At 50.7% G+C, this 19,839-nt stretch overlaps 1 protein-coding gene across 2 annotated transcripts in view; it reads right to left on the bottom strand.

Annotated features, from left to right (window-relative positions):
• Positions 1-6,802: 6,802 nt before the first annotated feature.
• Positions 6,803-19,839, bottom strand: part of PRKRIP1 (PRKR interacting protein 1) — a 63,067-nt gene continuing 50,030 nt past the window's right edge. For both annotated transcript variants that reach the window (XM_054656186.2, XM_054656183.2), the window contains one exon: positions 6,803-8,458. In XM_054656186.2, the coding sequence (XP_054512161.1) occupies positions 8,361-8,458 (98 nt within the window). In that variant the 3' untranslated portion in view covers positions 6,803-8,360. The remainder of the gene's footprint in view (positions 8,459-19,839) is intronic.

The following is a 19,839-nucleotide window of genomic DNA, read 5'->3' as shown; positions in this document are numbered from 1 at the left end:
AGCCCCCGCGGCCGCCGCAGCCGCTGCCAAGGCAACCAGGCGCCGCCAACACGTGACCCGCCCGCGGGAGAGCCGCGGCCACGTCACCCGCCGGGCCGGGAGGGGCGGGGCTGGCGGCGCCTCCTCGGAGAGTGGGGGGGTGGGGGTCCCCGCCTCACCTGGAACCACCCCGGGATCGCGCGAGGGAGAGGAGCAGGGGAGGTGGGAAGACCCCGACACGCGCGCATCCCTCCTGCCCCAGTTCCTGTCCCCGGCCCCAGCTCTGGGAGTCAAGGCGAGGCCCCCCACCGCCCCATCGGGGGTCCGGCTACCCACAGACCACGAGCTGGGCTTTCCCTGCCCCTGGGTCCGGGCGCAAAAGGGGAGCCCCAGGCTTGGCAGGGTGAGCCTCGGGGGGTGCCCAGCATTGGACGCTGGCTGCGTGGAGGGGCGGGGAGTGGGGACAGGGCGGGCGGGTGCAGGTGGGCAGTGGAGGGGAAAGGAAGGTGGGGAGGGGAGAATCCGTCTGGCCACGCCCGAGTTTTCACAGGATTTTTTTTTATTTTTTTGAGACAGGCTCTGGCTCTGTCGCCCAGGCTGGACTGCAGTGGTGCGATCACGGTTCAATGCAGCCTCGAATTCCTGAGCTCGAGTGATCCTCTGCCCTCAGTCACCCAAAGTGCTGAGGCTACATGTAGGCAGGAGCCACCACACCGTGGTAGTTTTTAAAAAATTTGTTTTTGTTTGTTTTTTGAGAGGGAGTTTTGCCCTGTCACCCAGGCTGGAGTGCAGTGGTGCCATCTTGGCTCACTGCAACCCCCGACCCCGGGGTTGAAACGATTCTCCTGTCTCAGCCTCCGAGCTACAGGTGCACGCCACCAGCCTGGCTACTTTTTTGTATGTTTAGTAGAGATGGGGTTTCACCATGTTGGCCGGACTGGTCTTGAACTCCTGACCTCAGGTGATCCTGCCTGCCTCGGCCTCCCAAAGTGCTGGGATGATACATGTGAGCTACTGTGCCCGGCCAAAAAAAAAAAAAAATTCTTTTTTAGAGATAGAGTCTTCCTGTATTGCCCAGACTGGTCTTAAACTCCTGGCCTCAAGCAATCCTCTCTCAGCCTCTCAAAGCACTGGGATTACAGGCATGTGCCACAATGTCCAGCTAATTTTTAAATTTTTTAAAAAAAATTGAGATGGGTCTTGCTATGTTGCCTCTGCTGGTCTCGAACTCCTGGGCTCAAGTGATCCTCCCACCTCAGCCTCCCAAAGTGCTGGGCATAGAGGCATGAGCCACCTTGCTTGGCCCCTGCCCAGGGTGTTGGATGGCACCATGAAGAGCTTGCACTGAGCTAATTGGGGTTGCCACCCAGAGCGCACTGCCACTCACAGACCCAGCGAGACCCCTGGGGTCCCAACTTCAGTGCAGCGTGCTGTCCTTCTCATGCTGTTCGCAGACAGCAGCAAAGAGTTTCTGCTGTGCCCTGGCCCCTTCCACTCCCTATTGCAGGGAGCCTCTCACCCTTAACGGTGAATTCTCTGCGGTTTTACGAGCAAGGGAGTCAAACAGGAGCATTCTTTTCAGGAAGTGCAGCACATGAATAATTCACAGACAGACAAGATGGGTTCCTATCAGCCCGGCGGTGCCAGACGGTCCCTTGGAGTCCTTCCTCCATGCCGGGTAGGCTGCTGCGTGCCCTACATAGGATTTTTCCATCTGTCACAACAGCATTGGACCGTGACACATTTATCCAAACGAAGGAAAAATTCCACTCATGTCAGCCAGCCCACATTTTATGACAATTGGAAGAGTAGATGTTACGGACGCCAGGTTAAATCCATCTACACTTCGAGTTGTCTTTTACAGGCTACTGCTGAGAGCCAGAATGAAACCAGGAGGACACTTAGTCTAATAAACCAGGTTTCCCCCTCCGGGTTACTGACCTAAAAGGCAAGTTAGGCCCTAACATGGACATAAGCAAATCCCAGGGTTCCTTACTGGCCCTCCTCCTGCCACCCCCATCAGTGGCTATGGGTGAGGGATCATTTGAATTTCAGGGGTAAAGTCCTCAAAAAGCAATCATGTTATGGCTTTCCAACGTGGAGTTCTTGGTAAAATGAATCTCGGTGGCTCATGCCTGTAATCCCAGCACTTTGGGAGGCTGATCACCTGAGGCCTGGAGTTCAAGACCAGCCAGGTCAACTGGTAAAACCCCGTATCTACTAAAAATACAAAAATTAGCCAGGCATGGTAGCGCACGCCTGTAGTCCCAGCTACTGGGGAGGCTGAGGCAGAAGAATCGCTTGAACCTGGGAGGCGGAGGTTGCAGTGAGCCAAGATCACACCATTGCACTCCAGCCTGGGCCAGAGAGCAAGACTCTGTCTCAAACACACACACACACACACACACACACACACAACAGGAAGAAAACACTTTGTAAATGGCAGTAGTTTGCATCATAGATGAACGTGCTTTCAGCAAAGGAGTCCTTTGCTTGTTGAATTCTCACTCTTGCAGCGACTTCACTCATCCTTGAGAAAGCTTCCTGTGCCCGTTACTGACGCCGCCACCCCACAGGCATATTTATCCAGCATGCCCAGACAGAAGCAAAATGCAAGTCGTAATTGCCAGTGCTTTGCAGAGTTGGTTTCCTAACCAAACACAGAATAGCTTGCTTGCTTTTCTTTCCCTCCCTCCCTTCCTTTTCTCTTTTCTTTCTCTCCCTTCCTTCCCTCCCTCCCTCCCTCACTTCCTTCATTTCTTTCTTTCCCCTCCCTTCCTCCCTTCCCTCCCTTCTCTCCCTTCTCTCCCTTCCTTTCCTTCCTTCGTTCCTTCCTTCCCTTCCTTCCTTCCTCCCTTTTTCTTTCCTTTCTTTCTCTATCATATTTATGAGACAGAGTCTTGCTCTGTTGCCCAGGCTGGAGTGCAGTGGTGCCATCTTGGCTCACTGTAACCTCCACCTCCTGAGTTCAAGCGATTCTCATGCCTCAGCCTCCCAAGTAACTGGGATTACAGGCACGGGCCACCATGCCTTGCTAATTTTTGTATTTTTAGTAGAGACAGGGTTTCACCATGTTGGTCAGACCAGTCTCGAACTCCTGGCCTCAAGTGATCTGCCGGCCTCAGCCTCCCAAAATGTTGAGATTACTGGGGTGAGCCACCATGCCCGGCCTATAATAGCTTCTTCTTTTTGAGATGGAGTTTCGCTCGTCATTCAGGCTGGAGTGCAATGGCATGATCTTGGCTCACTGCAACCTCCACCTCCCGAGTTCAAGCAATTCTTCTGCCTCAGCCTCCCAAGTAGCTGGGATTACAGGCGCCCATCAAATTTTTGTATATATTTTTTAGGAGAGATGGGGTGTCGCCATGTTGGCCAGGCTGGTCTCCAACTCCTGACCTCAGCTGATCTGCCTGCCTAAACCCAGAGGATGTTTCAGCCGTCAGCCCTGTCATCGGGGACCCCTCCTTCTACCAGGAAACCCTGTTCCTTGGCTCCAGTGAGTCTGCCTGCTTGTCCCCCCATTTTCTGTCCCCTCGATATGCGATTCTCAGGGTTCTGTCTGGGTCCCTCTCCTCTCTTTGCTCCTCCGACTGGTTTCATCTACTCCCATAGTTCCAAGGACCAGGGCAGCCTGACAATCCCATCATCACCTTCAGCCTTGATCTCTCTTCCCAGCACATATGCCTAGGGCCCTCCACTTTACCAGGCCCACAGCCGAATCTGTCATCTTCCCTCGCATTCCTGCCCCACCGCCTGGGTCAGCTGTCTCAGAAGGGTTCCCTCACCCACTCAGCTGCTGGCACCCATGAGTCCTCTCCCCATCGGGTCGTGACAATTCTCCCACCTCCACATCGCTGGACTCTCCCTTACTTCTCCCTGTCCCCACTTGCTTCTGCACTAACTCAGGCCACCATCACCTCTGGTCTGCATGGCAAGGCAGGAGCCCTGTCCCCTTCCACAAACTCAAAGGTCCCCCATGTCTCTCCATTCCAGCCCCTACCCTGTGGCCTTTGAGACTCCAGTCCCCTGATTAACAGGGTCTGAGGCCATGGCAGGGCGCCTCCTCCCTCCCCAGCTCGCTTTCTGGGCACTCTTGTTCTCCTGAGCCACCTGACTTCAGCTCAGCGCTCGCCTTCGCAGAGGCCTGGGTCAGGTGCCCACACAGCAGGCTGTGCTGCTCTCCCCAATCCTGTTCCTGCTCAGACCTGGAGCCCCCTGAAGGCAAGGACTGTGTCTTGTCCACCACCATCCCCAGTGCCTAGCAATGGGCCTTGGAATCCCTTGGATTTTGCACTTAGTTGGTGCTCAATAAACATTTGCTATTTTTTTTTTTCATTTATTACTATATTTTTTGAGATGAAGTTTCACTCTTGTTGCCCAGGCTGGAGTGCAGTGGCATCATTTTGGCTCACTGCAACCTCTGCCTCCCGGGTTCAAGCAACTCTCCTGCCTCAGCCTCCCCAGTAGCTGGGATTACAGGCACTGGCCACCACGCCCGGCTAATTTTTGCATTTTTAGTAGAGATGGGGTTTCACCATGTTGGCCAGGCTGGTCTCGAACTCCTGACCTCAGGTGATCCACCTGCCTTGGCCTCTCAAAGTGCTGGGATTACAGGTGTGAGCCACTGCATCCAGCCTTTTACTTCTGAGACAAGGTCTTAGTGTTACCCAGGCTGGAGTGCGGCAGCACAATCATGGCTCACTGCAGCCTCGATCTCCCAGGCTCAAGTGATTCTCCCACTTCAGCCTTGGAAGTAGCTAGGACTATGCCACTAGGCCAGGTGCACTTTTCAATTTTTATTTAGAGATGTGGGGTCTCACTATGTTGCTCAGGCTGGTCTTGAACTCCTGGCCTTAAGTGATCCTCCCGCCTAGGCCTCCCCAAGTGCTGGGGTTACAGGCAAGAGCCACCACACCCAATGGATTTGTGACATTCTGTGGAGTAAGAAAACAAGAAATGGCCTCCTGGAACTCGCTCCAGGTTAATTTCCAAGAGTGTTCTCTCTACTGAAATATATGTTAATATATGGTAATCGTAGCTAACTTTAGTCAAGTACACCAAATAGTAAACAGAAATTAACTTCCAAGAGGGAGAAGGAGAAAACACGTGTCTCCACCACGAATGAAAAAGAATTGACCTGAGTTCTATTTCCAAGAGTTAGTAGAACACTCCTCTAACTCAATTTTAATGTCGTTTTTGTTTTTTACCAAAATATAAATGTTGGAAACAGGGAAATAAATTTAAAATAGTAACAGGGCAGGGCTCGGTGGTGTACACTTATAATCCCAGCACTTTGGGAGGCTGAGGTGGGAGGGTTGTTTGAGCTTAGGAGGTGGAGACCAGTGCAAGATGGCAAAACCCCGTCTCCACAAAAAATACAAAAATTAGCCAGGCATGGTGGTGCACGCCTGTAGTCCCAGCTACTTGGGAGGATGAGGTGTAAGAATGGCTTGAGCCCGAGAGGTGGAGGTTGCAGTGAGCCGAGATCACGCCACTGCACCCCAGCCTGGGCAAAAGCGCCAGACCTTGTTTCAAAAACAAACAAAAATTAGGCTGGCATGGTGGTGAATGCCTGTAGTCCTAGCTACTTGGGAGGCTGAGGTGGGAGGAATGCTTGAGCCCAGGAGTTGGAGGCTGCAGTGTGCAATGATGGCGCCACTGCACTGCAGCCGGGGCGACACAGCAAGCCCTTGTCTCGAAGTTAACTAATTAAAGGGGCGGGTTCTGTAGTAGAATCTCCTGTTTAAACAGTAAAATACCGGTTTAAATGTCTATTTGGGCATGAATCGTAAATGATGCAGAATTACAGGGGCATCACCAGGGAACCTAGATATATTTGTTTTTGAGACAGGGTCTCACTGTGTTACCCAAGCTGGAGTGCACTGGAGTGATCACGGCTCACTGCAGCCTTCAACTCCTCGGCTCAAGGGATCCTCCTACCTCAGCTTCCCAAGTAGCTGGGACTATAGGTGCGCACCATCACACCCAGATAATTTTAAAATTTTTTGTAGAGATGGGGTCTCACTGTGTTGCCAAGGCTGGTCTCAAACTCCTGGGCTCAAGCGATCCTCCTGCCTCGGCCTTCCAAAGTGCTGGGATTACAGGCATCAGCTCACCACGCCTGGCCATAAGAATTCTTGTGTGTGAGTTTGTTTGAGACGATTCTGTTACCTACACCTCTGTGTTCAGTTCCAGACTCCTTCCCACCCATGAGCAATGAGGGACATTACTTCACGATTCTCCCCTAATGGTGGTTTTTTTTTGTGGGGGGGAGGGCAGGGGCTCTCAGTATCACCCAATCCTTTCTCAATGATGACATCTGTTTGTTCTTCTTTTCCTAAATAAGTGATGCCCTGGAAGAAAGAATCTCTCAACTTAAGGTCCTGATGACCTAGTACTAATGGCCAGAAATGGCTACAGGACATGTCCTGCCTAAATATCATCTCCTGCACCCCGTGGGGGTGAAGCCCACCGCAACCTGGCATCCTGCTGTGTCGCCATGTGCCCACCCACCCAACACACACCTGTGGCAACTGTCTCTCTTGGCCCAGTGAGCTGGCAGAGGCAGGAAGGGACTTGCTGACAGTCCCCTGGCTTACCAGAGGCAGGGGCAGGATTCAAAGCCAGGTCATCAGGCTCCAAGCCCCAGCACCCTCCGCAGCACTGAGGCGGCCCACAAGCTCCAGGTTGCAGACTCAGGGCAGGGGCTGTGACACATGTGGGGGCGGGGAGAGGGATGGAAACCAACAGTCCAAAGATAGGAGAACTAAAACCGAAACGCAAACCAGCCAGTCCCAGACAGAGAAAAACAGGTTTCAAAATGTACAGCCAGGGCATGTGCTCATTTATTAGGGCTGACTCTCCGTGTCCGCTTCCTGGGAAAGAAAATCCCTGTGACATGAACCGATGAAGGGACAGAAGCTATCACAGATGCTACAGGGCTCAGAGAGGGGCCGGGGCAATCTACACTACAGACGTAAAAGCAACGTAAAATGTTTCTGGGTTTCCTTTCCCTTCACTCAAAACCACTATTTCCTTAGTTCTATCAAAGTATGTAAGGGGCATGAAATAGACTCAGGAACTCGGGGCTAAATCATCCAAAAATGGAGCCAAGGCTCTAACTAGAAACTGTCTCTGTCGTCCCTGTTGGCCTCAAAACCCCGAGGTAAAAGGCTGGTCTCGGCTCCTCCCAGGCCCCCTGGCTCCCAGCACAGTGCCCTGTCCTCTGTGTTCATCATCATCATCGTTTTTTAAGAGACAGGGTCTCGCTCTATTGCCCAGGTTGGCCTTGAATCCCTGGACTCAAGTGGTCCTCCTGCCTTGGCCTTCCGAGTAGCTGGGATTCTAGGTGCACGCCCCTGCGCCGGGCTGCCCTGCTCTCTGCAGGTGCCTTCTCTGCACGGGCCCAGTGCCTGGATGCCAGTCTGAGGCTGCGCCACCTGAGGACACAGCAGTTCCGCCTCTCTTCTCCCCGCTGGCCCCAACTGCTGTGAGCCGGCGGAAAGCCCCGACAGTTGCAGTCATGCAAGGAGGAGCTCCACCCACTTGACCCAGTCCCGCCTCTCTCAGCCCGTTCTGTTGAGACCCCCTTCCACTTCGGGATGAAAACGCAGCTGTTGGCGAGAGAACCCCCGTCCGGCTGGTAATCCCTCGCCTTCTGCTCTGGCTCAGCCCAGCTTGGAGTCTCTGCCTGCTCACTCTCCGGTGACCGGCTCTTCCCCCACAGTGCTTTCCACACACCCTGTGCCCTTGTGACCCAGCCCCTGGTGAAGTCCCTGGCCCGGGCCTCCTTGTGCACACACCCAGGCCTTCCCAGAACACGAGAGCACCGGGAGCTGCAGTGGGAGCAGACCCTCTATGGCGTGGTCCCCACTTCCCACTGGAGTGAGTGGGCAACATGGACCAGCCCCACAGCCGAGGCCATCTCCTCACTGAGCCTGGGACCAGGTCCACGTAATGTGTCTTCAGTCCCCGTGGGAATGGTGGCATCTCAGCCTTCTCCAGAGTGTTTGTGACTCACGGTCCACATGTCCCAACAAAACGCAAGGGTGTTCTGCTCTTTACTAAATAAACATTCCCTTCCCAGAAACCAGCCCCAAACTCATCACTGTTCAAATATGTGGCAAGGTGAGGCTCTCTGTCCCCCTTTACCAGGAGCACGGATGGTGTCTGCAAGGCAGTGCCTCTGAGTGTCAGGGAGATGGCCCCTCAGGCTCCCAAACCTGCCAAATGCAGGACTGTGAGCGGCTCGGGAGGGGTCTCCTTTGCTCTCCATCCAGCGGGTCAGCGGGTCCTTGCGGGGGAGAAAGAGCCAAACAGCCGCCTTTCCCTTCTGGTCACAGCACGAGCCAGGTTCCAGGCAGAGGCTGTGGCAAACATTGTCATCGCCCCATGGTGAAACTGGGCACTTCCTCCTCCTCCTCTGTTCCAGATGCCTCCGCAGAGCTGCTGGACCCCCGCTCCTTGGGCTGACCGGGTCCTGTAACCACACGACATTCAAATTACAGACATGCAAAGTCGTTCAGGGTCAAGGGTGCTTTCAAAGAGGAGAGCTGATGGGAAGTCAGAAGTCCCTGTTCCTAGACCGCACGGCAAGAAACCAGGGTCATGCCTCACGCCCACCAGTCCTCTGAGCCATTCCCCGGGAGTAAGGGTGGCTCACAGACCTGATCTACCACTGCTCTCACGGGTGCACCCCATCTTTACCCAAAGGCCCAGAGGCACACGCAAGACCCGACACCCCATAAACCACACCCTACTACTTTTACGTGGCTCAAGTTGCCTCTTGGGTGGGCAACTTCCCGACCCAGCTCTTCAACACCTAACGCCAGGCTGACAACACTCTCACTGAAGTCTCAAGTTCTCACTGCCGTCTGCAAAAGGATTTCCGAAACCTGTGTGGCAGAGGGCTCTGCCCCCCACACATACGCCAGCTTCCCAGCTCCTCCCAAGCATGGCCCAGGAAGCCCCTCCTGACACCTGTGAGCAGCACAGGTTCCCTGTCCCCCATCATGACTGCCAGCCAGAAGCCGAGCATGAGGACAACGTGTTCCCAACTCCTCCCCTCCCCCTCTTCACGCGGGAGAAGGAGGACAAGTGAGAGTTGGAAAGGCAGAGGCAGAGACCACAAGGCAGCAGATGGCCCGGCTCAGCCACGCCAGGACGCCGGCCGCAGGCACGGTGGCCTCAGCAACTCACAAATGGGTGGGCTCACCCAGGCCAGCCAATGCTCCTCGAGGCACATGTGCAGGGCTTGCCCTGGCCACCCACACGCCCACTACACACCCTGAGCGCTGCTACTGCTGTGTCACCAAAGGTCAGACAAAGGGCCTCTAAGCAGGAGGCCCTGCACAGCCGAAGGCACAGCCCAGCCTAAAATTCACTGTCATACCCAGGATGGGACCGCAGAAAGAACACAGAACACGCACGGCTCTGGCGAAAGCATCTGGAAGATTTAGTTTCATTAATTTGGGGCATCCCTTTTTCCCCTCAACCTCATACCACACAGCATGATTAGCTTTGAAAGTTGAAACGGGGAAGCCGGGTGCAATGGCACACACTTGTAATCCCAGCACTTTGGGAGGCTGAGGAGGATGGATCACTTGAGCCCAGGAGTTCAAGACAAGCCTGGGCAACACAGCGAGTCCCATTTCTATAAAAACTGGCCTGGTGACACATGCCTATAGTCCTCGCTACTCATGAGGCTGAGGCAGGAGGACCTTCTGGGCCCAGGAGTTCAAGGTTGCAGTGAGCCATGCTACTGCACGGCAGCCTGGGCACAGATTTTTTATTTTTAAAGTTTAAATGGTGAGGATATTTTAATAGCTAATATTTGTCCAACACTATTACATGGAAGCACTGTGCTAAGTCTGTACATAGAGTACCCTGTTTAATTCTTACAATAGTCTATGAGGTAAGTACCACTCTTATATATCCATTTTACAGATGAAGAAGATAAAAGACCCAGAGAGGTGGAGGAACTTGCTGCTCGAGATCTTCTATTCACTAAGACAGGGACCCAGGCTCAAACGTGTTCTCTGACTCTCTCGGCCTCTGCCTATGTTGTCTGCAGAAATCGTATAAGGCGCTGGGCACGGTGGCTCATGTCTGTAATCCCAACACCCTGGGAGGCCGAGGTGGATGGATCACGAGGTCAGGAGTTTGAGACCAGCCTGACCAACATGGGGGAAACCTCATCTCTACTAGAAATACAGAAATTAGCCAGGCGTGGTGGCGGGCGCCTGTAATCCCAGCCACTTGGGAGGCTGAGGCCGGAGAATCACTTGAACCCAGGAGGCAAAGGTTGCAGTGAGCCGAGATAGCGCCACTGCACTCCAGCCTGGGTGACAGAGGCAGACTCTGTCTCAAAAAAAAAAAAAAAAAAAAAAAGAGCATAGGGTCTGATCTTTAATTCTGCTTCTGATGAATAGAATACTCGTTGAGCTGGATGTTTGTGGAAGGGAGCAACAGAGGAGGACTGGAAGCATTCCCCGTGGCTGAAAAAGCCTTTGAAAATGCAGTATGGGCTGCAGATCCCTTATCCAAAATGCTCGGGACCAGATGTGTTTCAGATTTCGGATGTTTCCAGACTTTGGAATATCTGCATCTACACAATGAGATATCTTGGGGATGGGACCCAAGTCTAAACATGAAATTCACTTATGTTTCATATATACCCCATACACATAGCCTGAAGGTAAATATAACATTTAAAAATAATTTTGTGGCTGAGTACAGTGGCTCACACCTGTAATCCCAGCACTTTGGGAGACCGAGGCAGGTGGATCACTCGAGGTCAGGAGTGTGAGACCAGCCTGGCCAACATGGTGAAACCTCATCTCTATAAAAATATAAAAATTAGGCTGGGCGTGGTGGCTCACTCCTGTAATCGTAGCACTTTCAACAGCCGAGGCGGGTGAATCACCTGAGGTCAGGAGTTCAAAACCAGCCTGGCCAACATGGCGAAACCCCGTCTCTACTAAAAATACAAAAATTAGCTGGGTGTGGTGGTGCACCTGTAATCCCAGCTACTTGGGAGGCTGAGGCAGAAGAATTGCTTGAACCGGGGGTGGGAGGTGGATGGAGGTTGCAGCAAGCGGAGATCATGCCACTTCACTCTAGCCTGGGCAAGAGTGAAACTCTGTCTCAGAAAAAAAAAAAAAAATTAGCCAGGCATGGTGGCTCACACCTGTCATCCAGCTAATTGGGAGGCTGAAGCAGGAGAATCGCTTGAACCCGGGAGGGAGGGGTTGCAATGAGCCAAGATCACAGCACTGTACTCCAGCCTGGGCAACAGAGCTAGAATCCATCTCTAATAATAATAATAATAATAATTTTGTGTATGAAACACAGTTGTGTACAATGAACCATCAGAAAGCAAAGGTGTCTATCTCTCACCCATGTGGCTGATCTGTGGCTTGGCGTCACCATCATTTCTGACTCTGAATTTGCTACTGATAAGCAATCCTTTTCCTACACTTATTCACACATAAGTGCTTAACAGTAATAAATATGACGGGCCATTCATACAGTGGAAAATACCATGTTCAGAGTAATTAAGCAGCACAGCTGTGTCATGAGAACACCTGGATCGGCTGCTAAACGGTAACAACAGGCTTTCAATCCCCACCTACTATGCTGTGTTTGGATTAAAGGGTTACTGGACACTTTTTTTTTTTTTTGGAGACGGGGTCTCACACTGTCACCAGGATAGAGGGCAGTGGCGCGATCTTGGCTCACTGCGACCTCTGCCTCCTGGGTTCAAGCAATTCTCCTGCCTCAGCCTCCCAAGTAGCTGGGACTACAGGTGTGTGACACTACACCCGGCTAATTTTTTATATTTTAGCAGAGACGGGGTTTCACCGTGTTAGCTAGGATGGTCTTGATCTCCTGACCTGGTGATCTGCCCACCTTGGCCTCCCAAAGTGCTGGGATTACAGGCATGAGCCACCACACCCGGCCTTTTTTTTTGAGACAGGGTTTCCGCTCTGTCACCTGGGCTGGAGTGCAGTGGTGTGATCACGGCTCACTGTAGCCTCCTGAGTAGCTGAGACTATGGGTGTGTGCCACCACACCTGGCTAATTTTTGTATTTTTTGTAGAGACGAGGTCTCAACCATGTTGCCCAGGCTGGTCTCGAACTCCTGGGCTCAAGTGATCCTCCCTCATTGGCCTCCCAAAGTGCTGGGATTACAGGCATGAGCCACCGTGCCCGGCCTCATTTTTCAATTTTTCACCAACTTCTGTTCATGGCTTTTGGTGTTTCAACCTTTTATCCTTCTGCTTCTTCAGGTCATGCGTGGCAGTCATTCTTGGCTTTCTGGGCTACAGAAAAACACAAATGCTTCCTCTTTTTCTTATCACTGTTACCCACAGGGCATCTGCAGGCCTTTTTGATGTTTTCAACATTATCTTTACACAACAAAGCAGAGAACAAGCAAAGAAACTGTGAGTAAGCATGGAGGTCAGGGCACCGTGTGGGGCATCGTGGGGAACCTGCTGCTGGTGTGTGTGTGGTCTGGAGAGGCGTGTGCCTGTGTAGGGGAAAAATCTGGGTGTATGTGGAAAGGTTGTATTGCAGCTGAAGGAGGCTGGGAGGGTCTTCTGTCCCTGGGAGACACTGAATAATCCGTGTTGTGTATCTGCGTTTCGACTGTGACCTCTTGCATGAGGTTAGGGGTGGAATTCCTACTTGGAGCGTCATGTCAGTGTTCAAAAGCTCTGAATTTTGCAGCATTTCCGAGTTTGGATTTTTGGGTTTGGGATGCTCAACCTGTATCTCACTAATAGTCAACACAAGGGATTTTGTGTGTGTGGAAGACCCACTGTCAGGGTCTAAGAGTATCATTCTCAGGGAGGAGAAACCCAGAAACCGGGGGCACAGTCAAGTCATTTGGCAATTTGACAAAATTACCCCAGTTCATTCCTTCAACATAACAAATACATAACAGTAAGAAATCATCAAGTGGCTATTTCCTGTTAGTTACTATGCTTCATGTTGGTGATACAAGAATTAAAAAGATACTGTCACAAATCAAAACAAAAAGCACAACATATATATTAGGATGGCTCAAATTCAAAAAACGGACAATACCAAGTGCTGAGAAGGTTGTGAGGTAAGAGAAACTATCGTTGCTGGTGGGAGTACAGCATGGAATAGCCACTTTGCAAGACAGTTTGGCAGTTTCTTACAAAGTTAACAAGATTAATCCTATCATACAACCCAGCAATCATGTTCCTGCAGATGTACTCAGTTGATATGAAACTTATGTGCACACAAAAACTAGCACACAAGGCCAGGCACGGTGGCTCATGCCTGTAATCCCAGCACTTTGGGAGGCCAAGGCGGGCAGATCACTTGAGGTCACGAGTTCGAGACCAGCCTGGCCAACATGGCGAAAACCCATCTCCACTAAAAATACAAAAATTAGCCAGGCGTGGTGGCAGATGCCTGGCTTAGCTACTCTGAAGGCGGAGACAATAGAATTGCTTGAACCTGTGAACCCAGGGGGCGGAGGTTGCAGTGACCTGAGATTGCGCCACTGCACTCCAGCCTGGGCGACAGAGAGACTCTATCTCAAAAACACACACACACACACACACACACACACACACACACACACACACAAAAACAGTAGCACACAAATGTCTGTTGCAGCTTTATCCATAATCACCAAAACTTGGATACAACCAGGCTGTCCTTCAGTGGGTAAACGGTGGTCTATCTTGACGGTGGAAAACTATTTGGCAAAAGGAATGGGGCATTAAGCCACGTTCTGGTAAGCAAAAGAAGCCAATCTGGAAAGGCTGTATACGATTTAATTCCGACTCTATGACAGTGTGGAGAAGGCAGAACCACAGAGGCAGTAAACAGGTCAGGGGCTGCCAGGGGCTGGGGGTCAGGAGGAGGCTGAACAGGGGAAACATGGAATTGTTTTAGGGCAGTGGAATTATTCTGTATGATATGGCAGTGGTGGATACATGGTACTATGCGTTTGACAAAATCCACAGAACCTTACAGCACAAATAATTAAAACTTAATTATGCTATTTTTTTTTTAGACGGAGTCTCATTCTGTCACCCAGGCTGGACTGCAGTGGTGTGATCTTGGCTCACGGCAACCTCCACCTCCAGGGTTCAAGTGATTTTCCTGCCTCAGCCTCCTGAGTAGCTGGGATAACAGGTGCCCGCCACAGTGCCTGGCTAATTTCTGTGTTTTTAGTAGAGATGGGGTTTCACCATGTTGGCCAGGCTGGTCTTGAACGCCTGACCGCAAGTGATCTGCCCACCTCAGCCTCCCAAAGTGCTGGGATTACAGGCGTGAGCCACTGTGCCTGGCTGAATTATGCTAATTTTAAAAGTCATTTAGGAAGTCGGCGTCCCAGGATGGAACGCAGAAGGTGACACATGAATCCAAACATATCATAAATATACGAAATGACCTCTGTGAAGGGAGTGTGGGGAAAAGTGCTGATCAGCCAGGTGTGGTGACTCACGCCTGTAATCCCAGCACTTTGGGAGGTTGAGGCCGGAGGATCGCTTGAGCCCAGGAGTTCAAGACCAGCTTGGGTGATAAAATGTAACATCGTCTCAAATTTTTTTTTTAAACACTAAAAACAAAGAAAGTGCTGATCTAAGTAATTCTTGAAATGAGTGGCCTCTGTAAGCTGTAAGGCTGAAGGGACTGCACATAGCAATGTCCTCTAGTTGATAATGGTGCTTCCCCCAGGGTAACGGTAAACAATTCTGAAACCATTATCCATGTATGCTGGCATTGAGCAATTAAGCAAATGGCTAGTGGATGGTGGTAGCAAAGATACTCACTATTGGAGTGAGAGGTGACAGAGAAACAAGGAGAGAAGGCTAGAATGAGCTATGTCATACTGGGCTAGACTTGGGAGACATCAGTATGAACTCATGTTAGTGTAATATGGATGGGGATGGTTATGGGTATTAGTATTGACAGATATGTACATATATACTGGTGGAGTACACAGGTAAATTTCCTGGCTCTGTCAGCTGAGAGAGCCTAAAAGCAACCATCCAGTAGCACAGAACATGCCTAGTCCCCAGACCTTGGGTTTTAATACCATTTTAATACCATTTCTCTAAAAGCAGCCAGGGGCCAGGCATGGTGGCTCACGCCTATAATTCCAGCACTTTGGGAGGCCAAGGTAGGTGGATTGTTTGAGGCTAGGAGTTCGAGACCAGCCTGGCCAACATGGTGAAACCCTGTCTCTACTAAAAATACAAAAATTAGCTGAGTGTGGTGGCACGTGCCTATAATCCCAGCTACTCAGGAGGCTGAGGCAGGAGAATTGCTTGAACCCGGGAGGCGGAGGTTGCAGTGAGCTGAGATCGCACCACTGCACTCCAGCCTGGGCAAACAAAGAGTGAAACTCTATCTAAAAAAAAAAAAAGAGAGAGAAGAAGAAGAAGAAGAAGAAGAGGAGGAGGAGGAGGAGGAGGAGGAGGAGGAGGAGGAGGAGGAGGAGGAGGAGGAGGAAGAGGAAGAGGAAGAGGAAGAGGAAGAGGAAGAAGAAGAAGAAGAAGAAGAAGAAGAAGAAGAAAGCAGCAGCCAGGACCTCTTGGACAAATGGCTGATCCCAGGTCCAGGGCAGGAAACACAAGACACGAGTCTGGAATATCCTATAGTACCAGGAAGTAAGGAAGCCAAGTGTGGTGGTTCATGCCTGTAATTCCAGCACTTTTGGGAGGCTGAGGCAGGGGGACTGCTTGAGCCCAGGAGTTTGAGACCAGCCTGGGCCATATAGCAAGACCCTTGTCTCTACAAAAAAATTTTAAAACTTAGCCGGGCATGGTGGTGCATGCCTGTGGGCCCAGCTACTCAGGAAGCTGAGGCGAGAGGATTGTTAGAGCCCGGAGTTTGAGGATGCAGTGAGCTATGATGGTGCCACTGCACTCCAGCCTAGGTAACAGAGACCCTGTCTCAAAAAAAAAAAAAAAAAAAAAAAAAAGGTACCCACAATGATGGGACTTTGTCAAGGGAACACAGGAGCCAACTGAAAGAGCTCCCAATGGCCAAAGCTGGGAATACTATGAGTAGTAAAACAAATACAGTAATAATGGACTATCAAGTACAAAATGAATATCCACAAGCTCATACTGATAGATGGAAATGATTAAATAATGATAAATACGTGGAAAGAAGAAATAACCCTAGCATGCAGAATGACTTCAATGACGCATGTAGATTCTCCACTGTCAGGGAGGAGGAACACAGCCCCACACTCCCTATGTGTGGGCTGCACACAACGACTTTCTTCTACAGAGTAACGTACAGGAAGGGGAAAAGAGAGTAAACGTATGGGGGAGAAACCTGACCACACTACCTCAGCCATGTGATCAAGGTAAACATCAACAGTGATGGCACCAGCCTGGGCAACATAATGAGACCCCATCTCCAGAAAAAATACCAAAATTAGCCAGGTGTGGTGGCTCACACATGTAATCCCAGGACTTTGGGAGGCTGAGGCGGGTGGATCACGAGGTCAGGAGATCAAGACCACCCTGGCTAACACAGTGAAACCCCGTCTCTACTAAAAATACAAAAAATTAGCCGGGAGTGGTGGTGGGTGCCTGTAGTCCCAGCTACTCAGGAGGCTGAGGCAGGAGAATGGCATGAACCCAAGAGGCGGAGGTTGCAGTGAGCCGAGATCGCGCCACCACACTCCAGCCTGGGCGACAAAGCGAGACTCCATCTCAATAAACAAACAAACAAAACACCAAAATTAGCAGGGTGTGGAGGTGCGCATCTGTAGTTGCAGCTACTCAGGAGGCTGAGGAAGGAGGATCACCTGAGCCCAGAAGTTCGAGGCTGCAGTGAGGTGAGATGGTGCCACTGTACTCCAGCCTGGGCAACAGAGAGAGACCCTGTCTCCAAAAAAAGAAAAACACCCCACAAAACCTGATGGCCACGTTGGCAGTACAATGCCCTGATGTGTGGTGAGAAGGGTGCTTTCCCTCTGTGGTCCTCATCCCCAAAACAAACTACCCCAGTCAAATCATGAGGAAATCAGACCAATCCCAACTGAGGGCCATTTTATAGAGTACTGGACCCACAGAAAGTCTGAGAAACTTGTCACAGCCAACAGGAGCCGAAGAATGCGTAATAACACAATGTGACGCGGTGCCCTGGATTGGATTCTGGAGAAAGAAAAGGGCAGCAGGTAAAAACTAAGGCAGCTGGAATAATGTATGGACTTCAGCTAACAAGTGTATCGATGTGGGTTCACACACTGTGACCAATGTACCAGGTTAATTTAGGAAGTTAAACAATGGGGAGACTGGATATATGAGAATGCTCTGTACTATCTTTGCAATCTTTCTGTGAATCTAAAGTCATTCTAAAATGAGGCTTATTTTGAAAAAGATGGAACTGACATTATAGCTGAATGGACAAGCACCTTATCTGATCTGGCAGGGCCTGCAGCCAAGGGCACACACAACCCCACACAACCCCATGGGGCAGGCTGGCAGGAAAGGCAACTTCTAGGGCCGGGGGCCAGAGGAAGGTGAGGAGAGGCTTTACACAGACAGAAAGCATTGTAAGAGGAAGCTGAAGGTGAAGAGAGCTTCTCCAGTCAGATGAGAAGTCAGGCGGCGTGAACAGAGTACAGGCAGCCTAAGCACATGCAGCGAGGCTGAGGGACAGAGAGCTGGGGGCATGTGGAAGGGAGTAAACAGACCAGCATGGTGGAGACCGGAAGGAGCCAGACCGTGAGGGCCAGGAACAATGGGGCTGCTGACAGGGTTTCACGCAGCATCGCCTCATGGGCGGGTGTGGGTGCCTGGGATCACACCCCGGCCTGCTGCCCACATCCTCTGCAGCTTTGTGGGTGCCATCACCGCATGGTGCCTAAGGTCTGTCATTAGTAAAATGGGGATAACAGCACCACTGACTACCTCACAGGGCTGCTGTAAGGATTGTTAGTTAATACAAGCAAAGCATTTAGAACTAGGGGTACGTAAGAAGCAATCCGTGATCTTGGGTATTGTTGTAAAGGCAGAAGAATGACTGACAATCCAATGTACATTTTATAAAATAGCTTTGGGCCTGGGCGCGGTGGCTCACGCCTGTAATCCCAGCGCTTTGGGAGGCCAACGCGGGTGAATCACCTGAAATCAGGAGTTCAAGACCAGCCTGGCCAACATGGCGAAACCCCATCTCTACTAAAAATACAAAAATTAGCTGGTGTGGTGGCAGGCGCCTGTAATCCCAGCTACTTGGGAGGCTGAAGTGGGAGAATCTCTTGAACCTGGGAGGCGGAGGTTGCAGTGAGCTGAGCTGGCGCCACTGCACTCCAACATGAGTGATGGAGCAAGACTCCATTTCAAAAAACAGAGCTTTGGAGGCTGTACACAGGTGGGTGCGTGGGGGGTGGAATGGCAAGAGAGTGGGACTGCCTCCACAGTCTTGCAGGTCTGCACTGTATTTCTGTAAGGCTTTTTACTCAATCCCCAGTAAGACCTTGAGTGGCTCTCATGTGCCCCATTCTTACCCATGTGGAGGAAGAGTAAAATGTTGAGGATATGGTGAGAGTGTACCCTGTTACACACACTGTCAATGGTAAAAACTGGGGCTATCTCTTCGGAAAGTAACCTGCAATATATTTCCAGAGCCAGGAGTTCTTTTTATACTCTGTGATATAGTAATTCCCATGGTTAGAAATTTATCTTTATTATTATTTTTTTTTTCCTTTTTGAGACAGGGTCTCGCTCTGTCACCCAGGCTAGAGTGCAGTGGCATAATCACAGCTCACTGCAGCCTCCACTTCCCCAAGGTCAGGTGATCCTCCTGCCTCAGCCTCCCTTGTAGCTGGGACTACAGGCATGTGCCACCACACATGGCTAATTTTTTTACTTTGTGTAGAGATAGGGTTTTACCATGTTGCTCAGGCTGGTTTCCCAACTCCTGGGCTCAAGGAATTCGCCTGCCTTGGCCTCCCAAAGTGCTGAGATTAGAGGTGTAAGCCACCATGCCTGGTTTAGAAATTTATCTTAATCTATCACCCCAGAAAGGGGGAAGGGAGAAAGACACAGGATATTCACAGAAGACAAGTACTGGAATCAATCTACTGTTTCATAAAAGGAGAAAGATTAGGTGTATTATGGCATGTCAACTGCTGGATATTACCAGTCACTGAAAAAATTATGAAGGAATTGCTTCATTAAGCAGTATGTGTATAATGTTAAATAAAATAAGCAAAATGGAAAACTTCCTATAATTGTAGCTACACACAAATGATGTGCACATGGAGACTAAGAGAAAATGAATAGAGAAAAAGGTGATCAATTCAGGCAATGATATTTGAGCTTTCTCCATAATTTCCTTCCCCCACTCTTTTTTTTTCTTTCTTTTTTTGAGACAGAATCTCACTCAGCCGCCCAGGCTGGAGTGCAGTGGCGCAACCTCCGCTCACTGCAACCACCATCTCCTGGGTTCAAGTGATTCTCCTGTCTCAGCCTCCCGAGTAGCTGGGATTACAGGTACATGCTATTATGCCCGGCTAATTTTTGTATTTTAGTAGAGACAGGGTTTCACCATGTTGGCCGGGCTGGTCTTGAACTCCTGACCTCATGTGATCTGTCCGCCTCGCCCTCCCAAAGTGCTATGATTACAGGTGTGAGCCGCTGCACCTGGCCCTCCTTCCAGTACTCTTCTACTACTGTTTATATAATATTTTAAGATCCAGGAATCTGAGATTTTATTCACAGGCTACAGGCATACTGGGTAAAATGCCACTGACTGCAACTGAAGCACACACTTTGTTTTTAACAGATGAATGAATAGATTAGAAAAAAATCCTTGTAAGTACAGACTTGGGAAAACACTTGTGAT

This window comes from Pan troglodytes, chromosome 6, assembly GCF_028858775.2.
Source record: "Pan troglodytes isolate AG18354 chromosome 6, NHGRI_mPanTro3-v2.0_pri, whole genome shotgun sequence".
In the NCBI taxonomy this organism is placed as follows: Eukaryota; Metazoa; Chordata; class Mammalia; order Primates; family Hominidae; genus Pan; species Pan troglodytes.
This window is presented reverse-complemented; position numbering and strand designations above follow the sequence as displayed.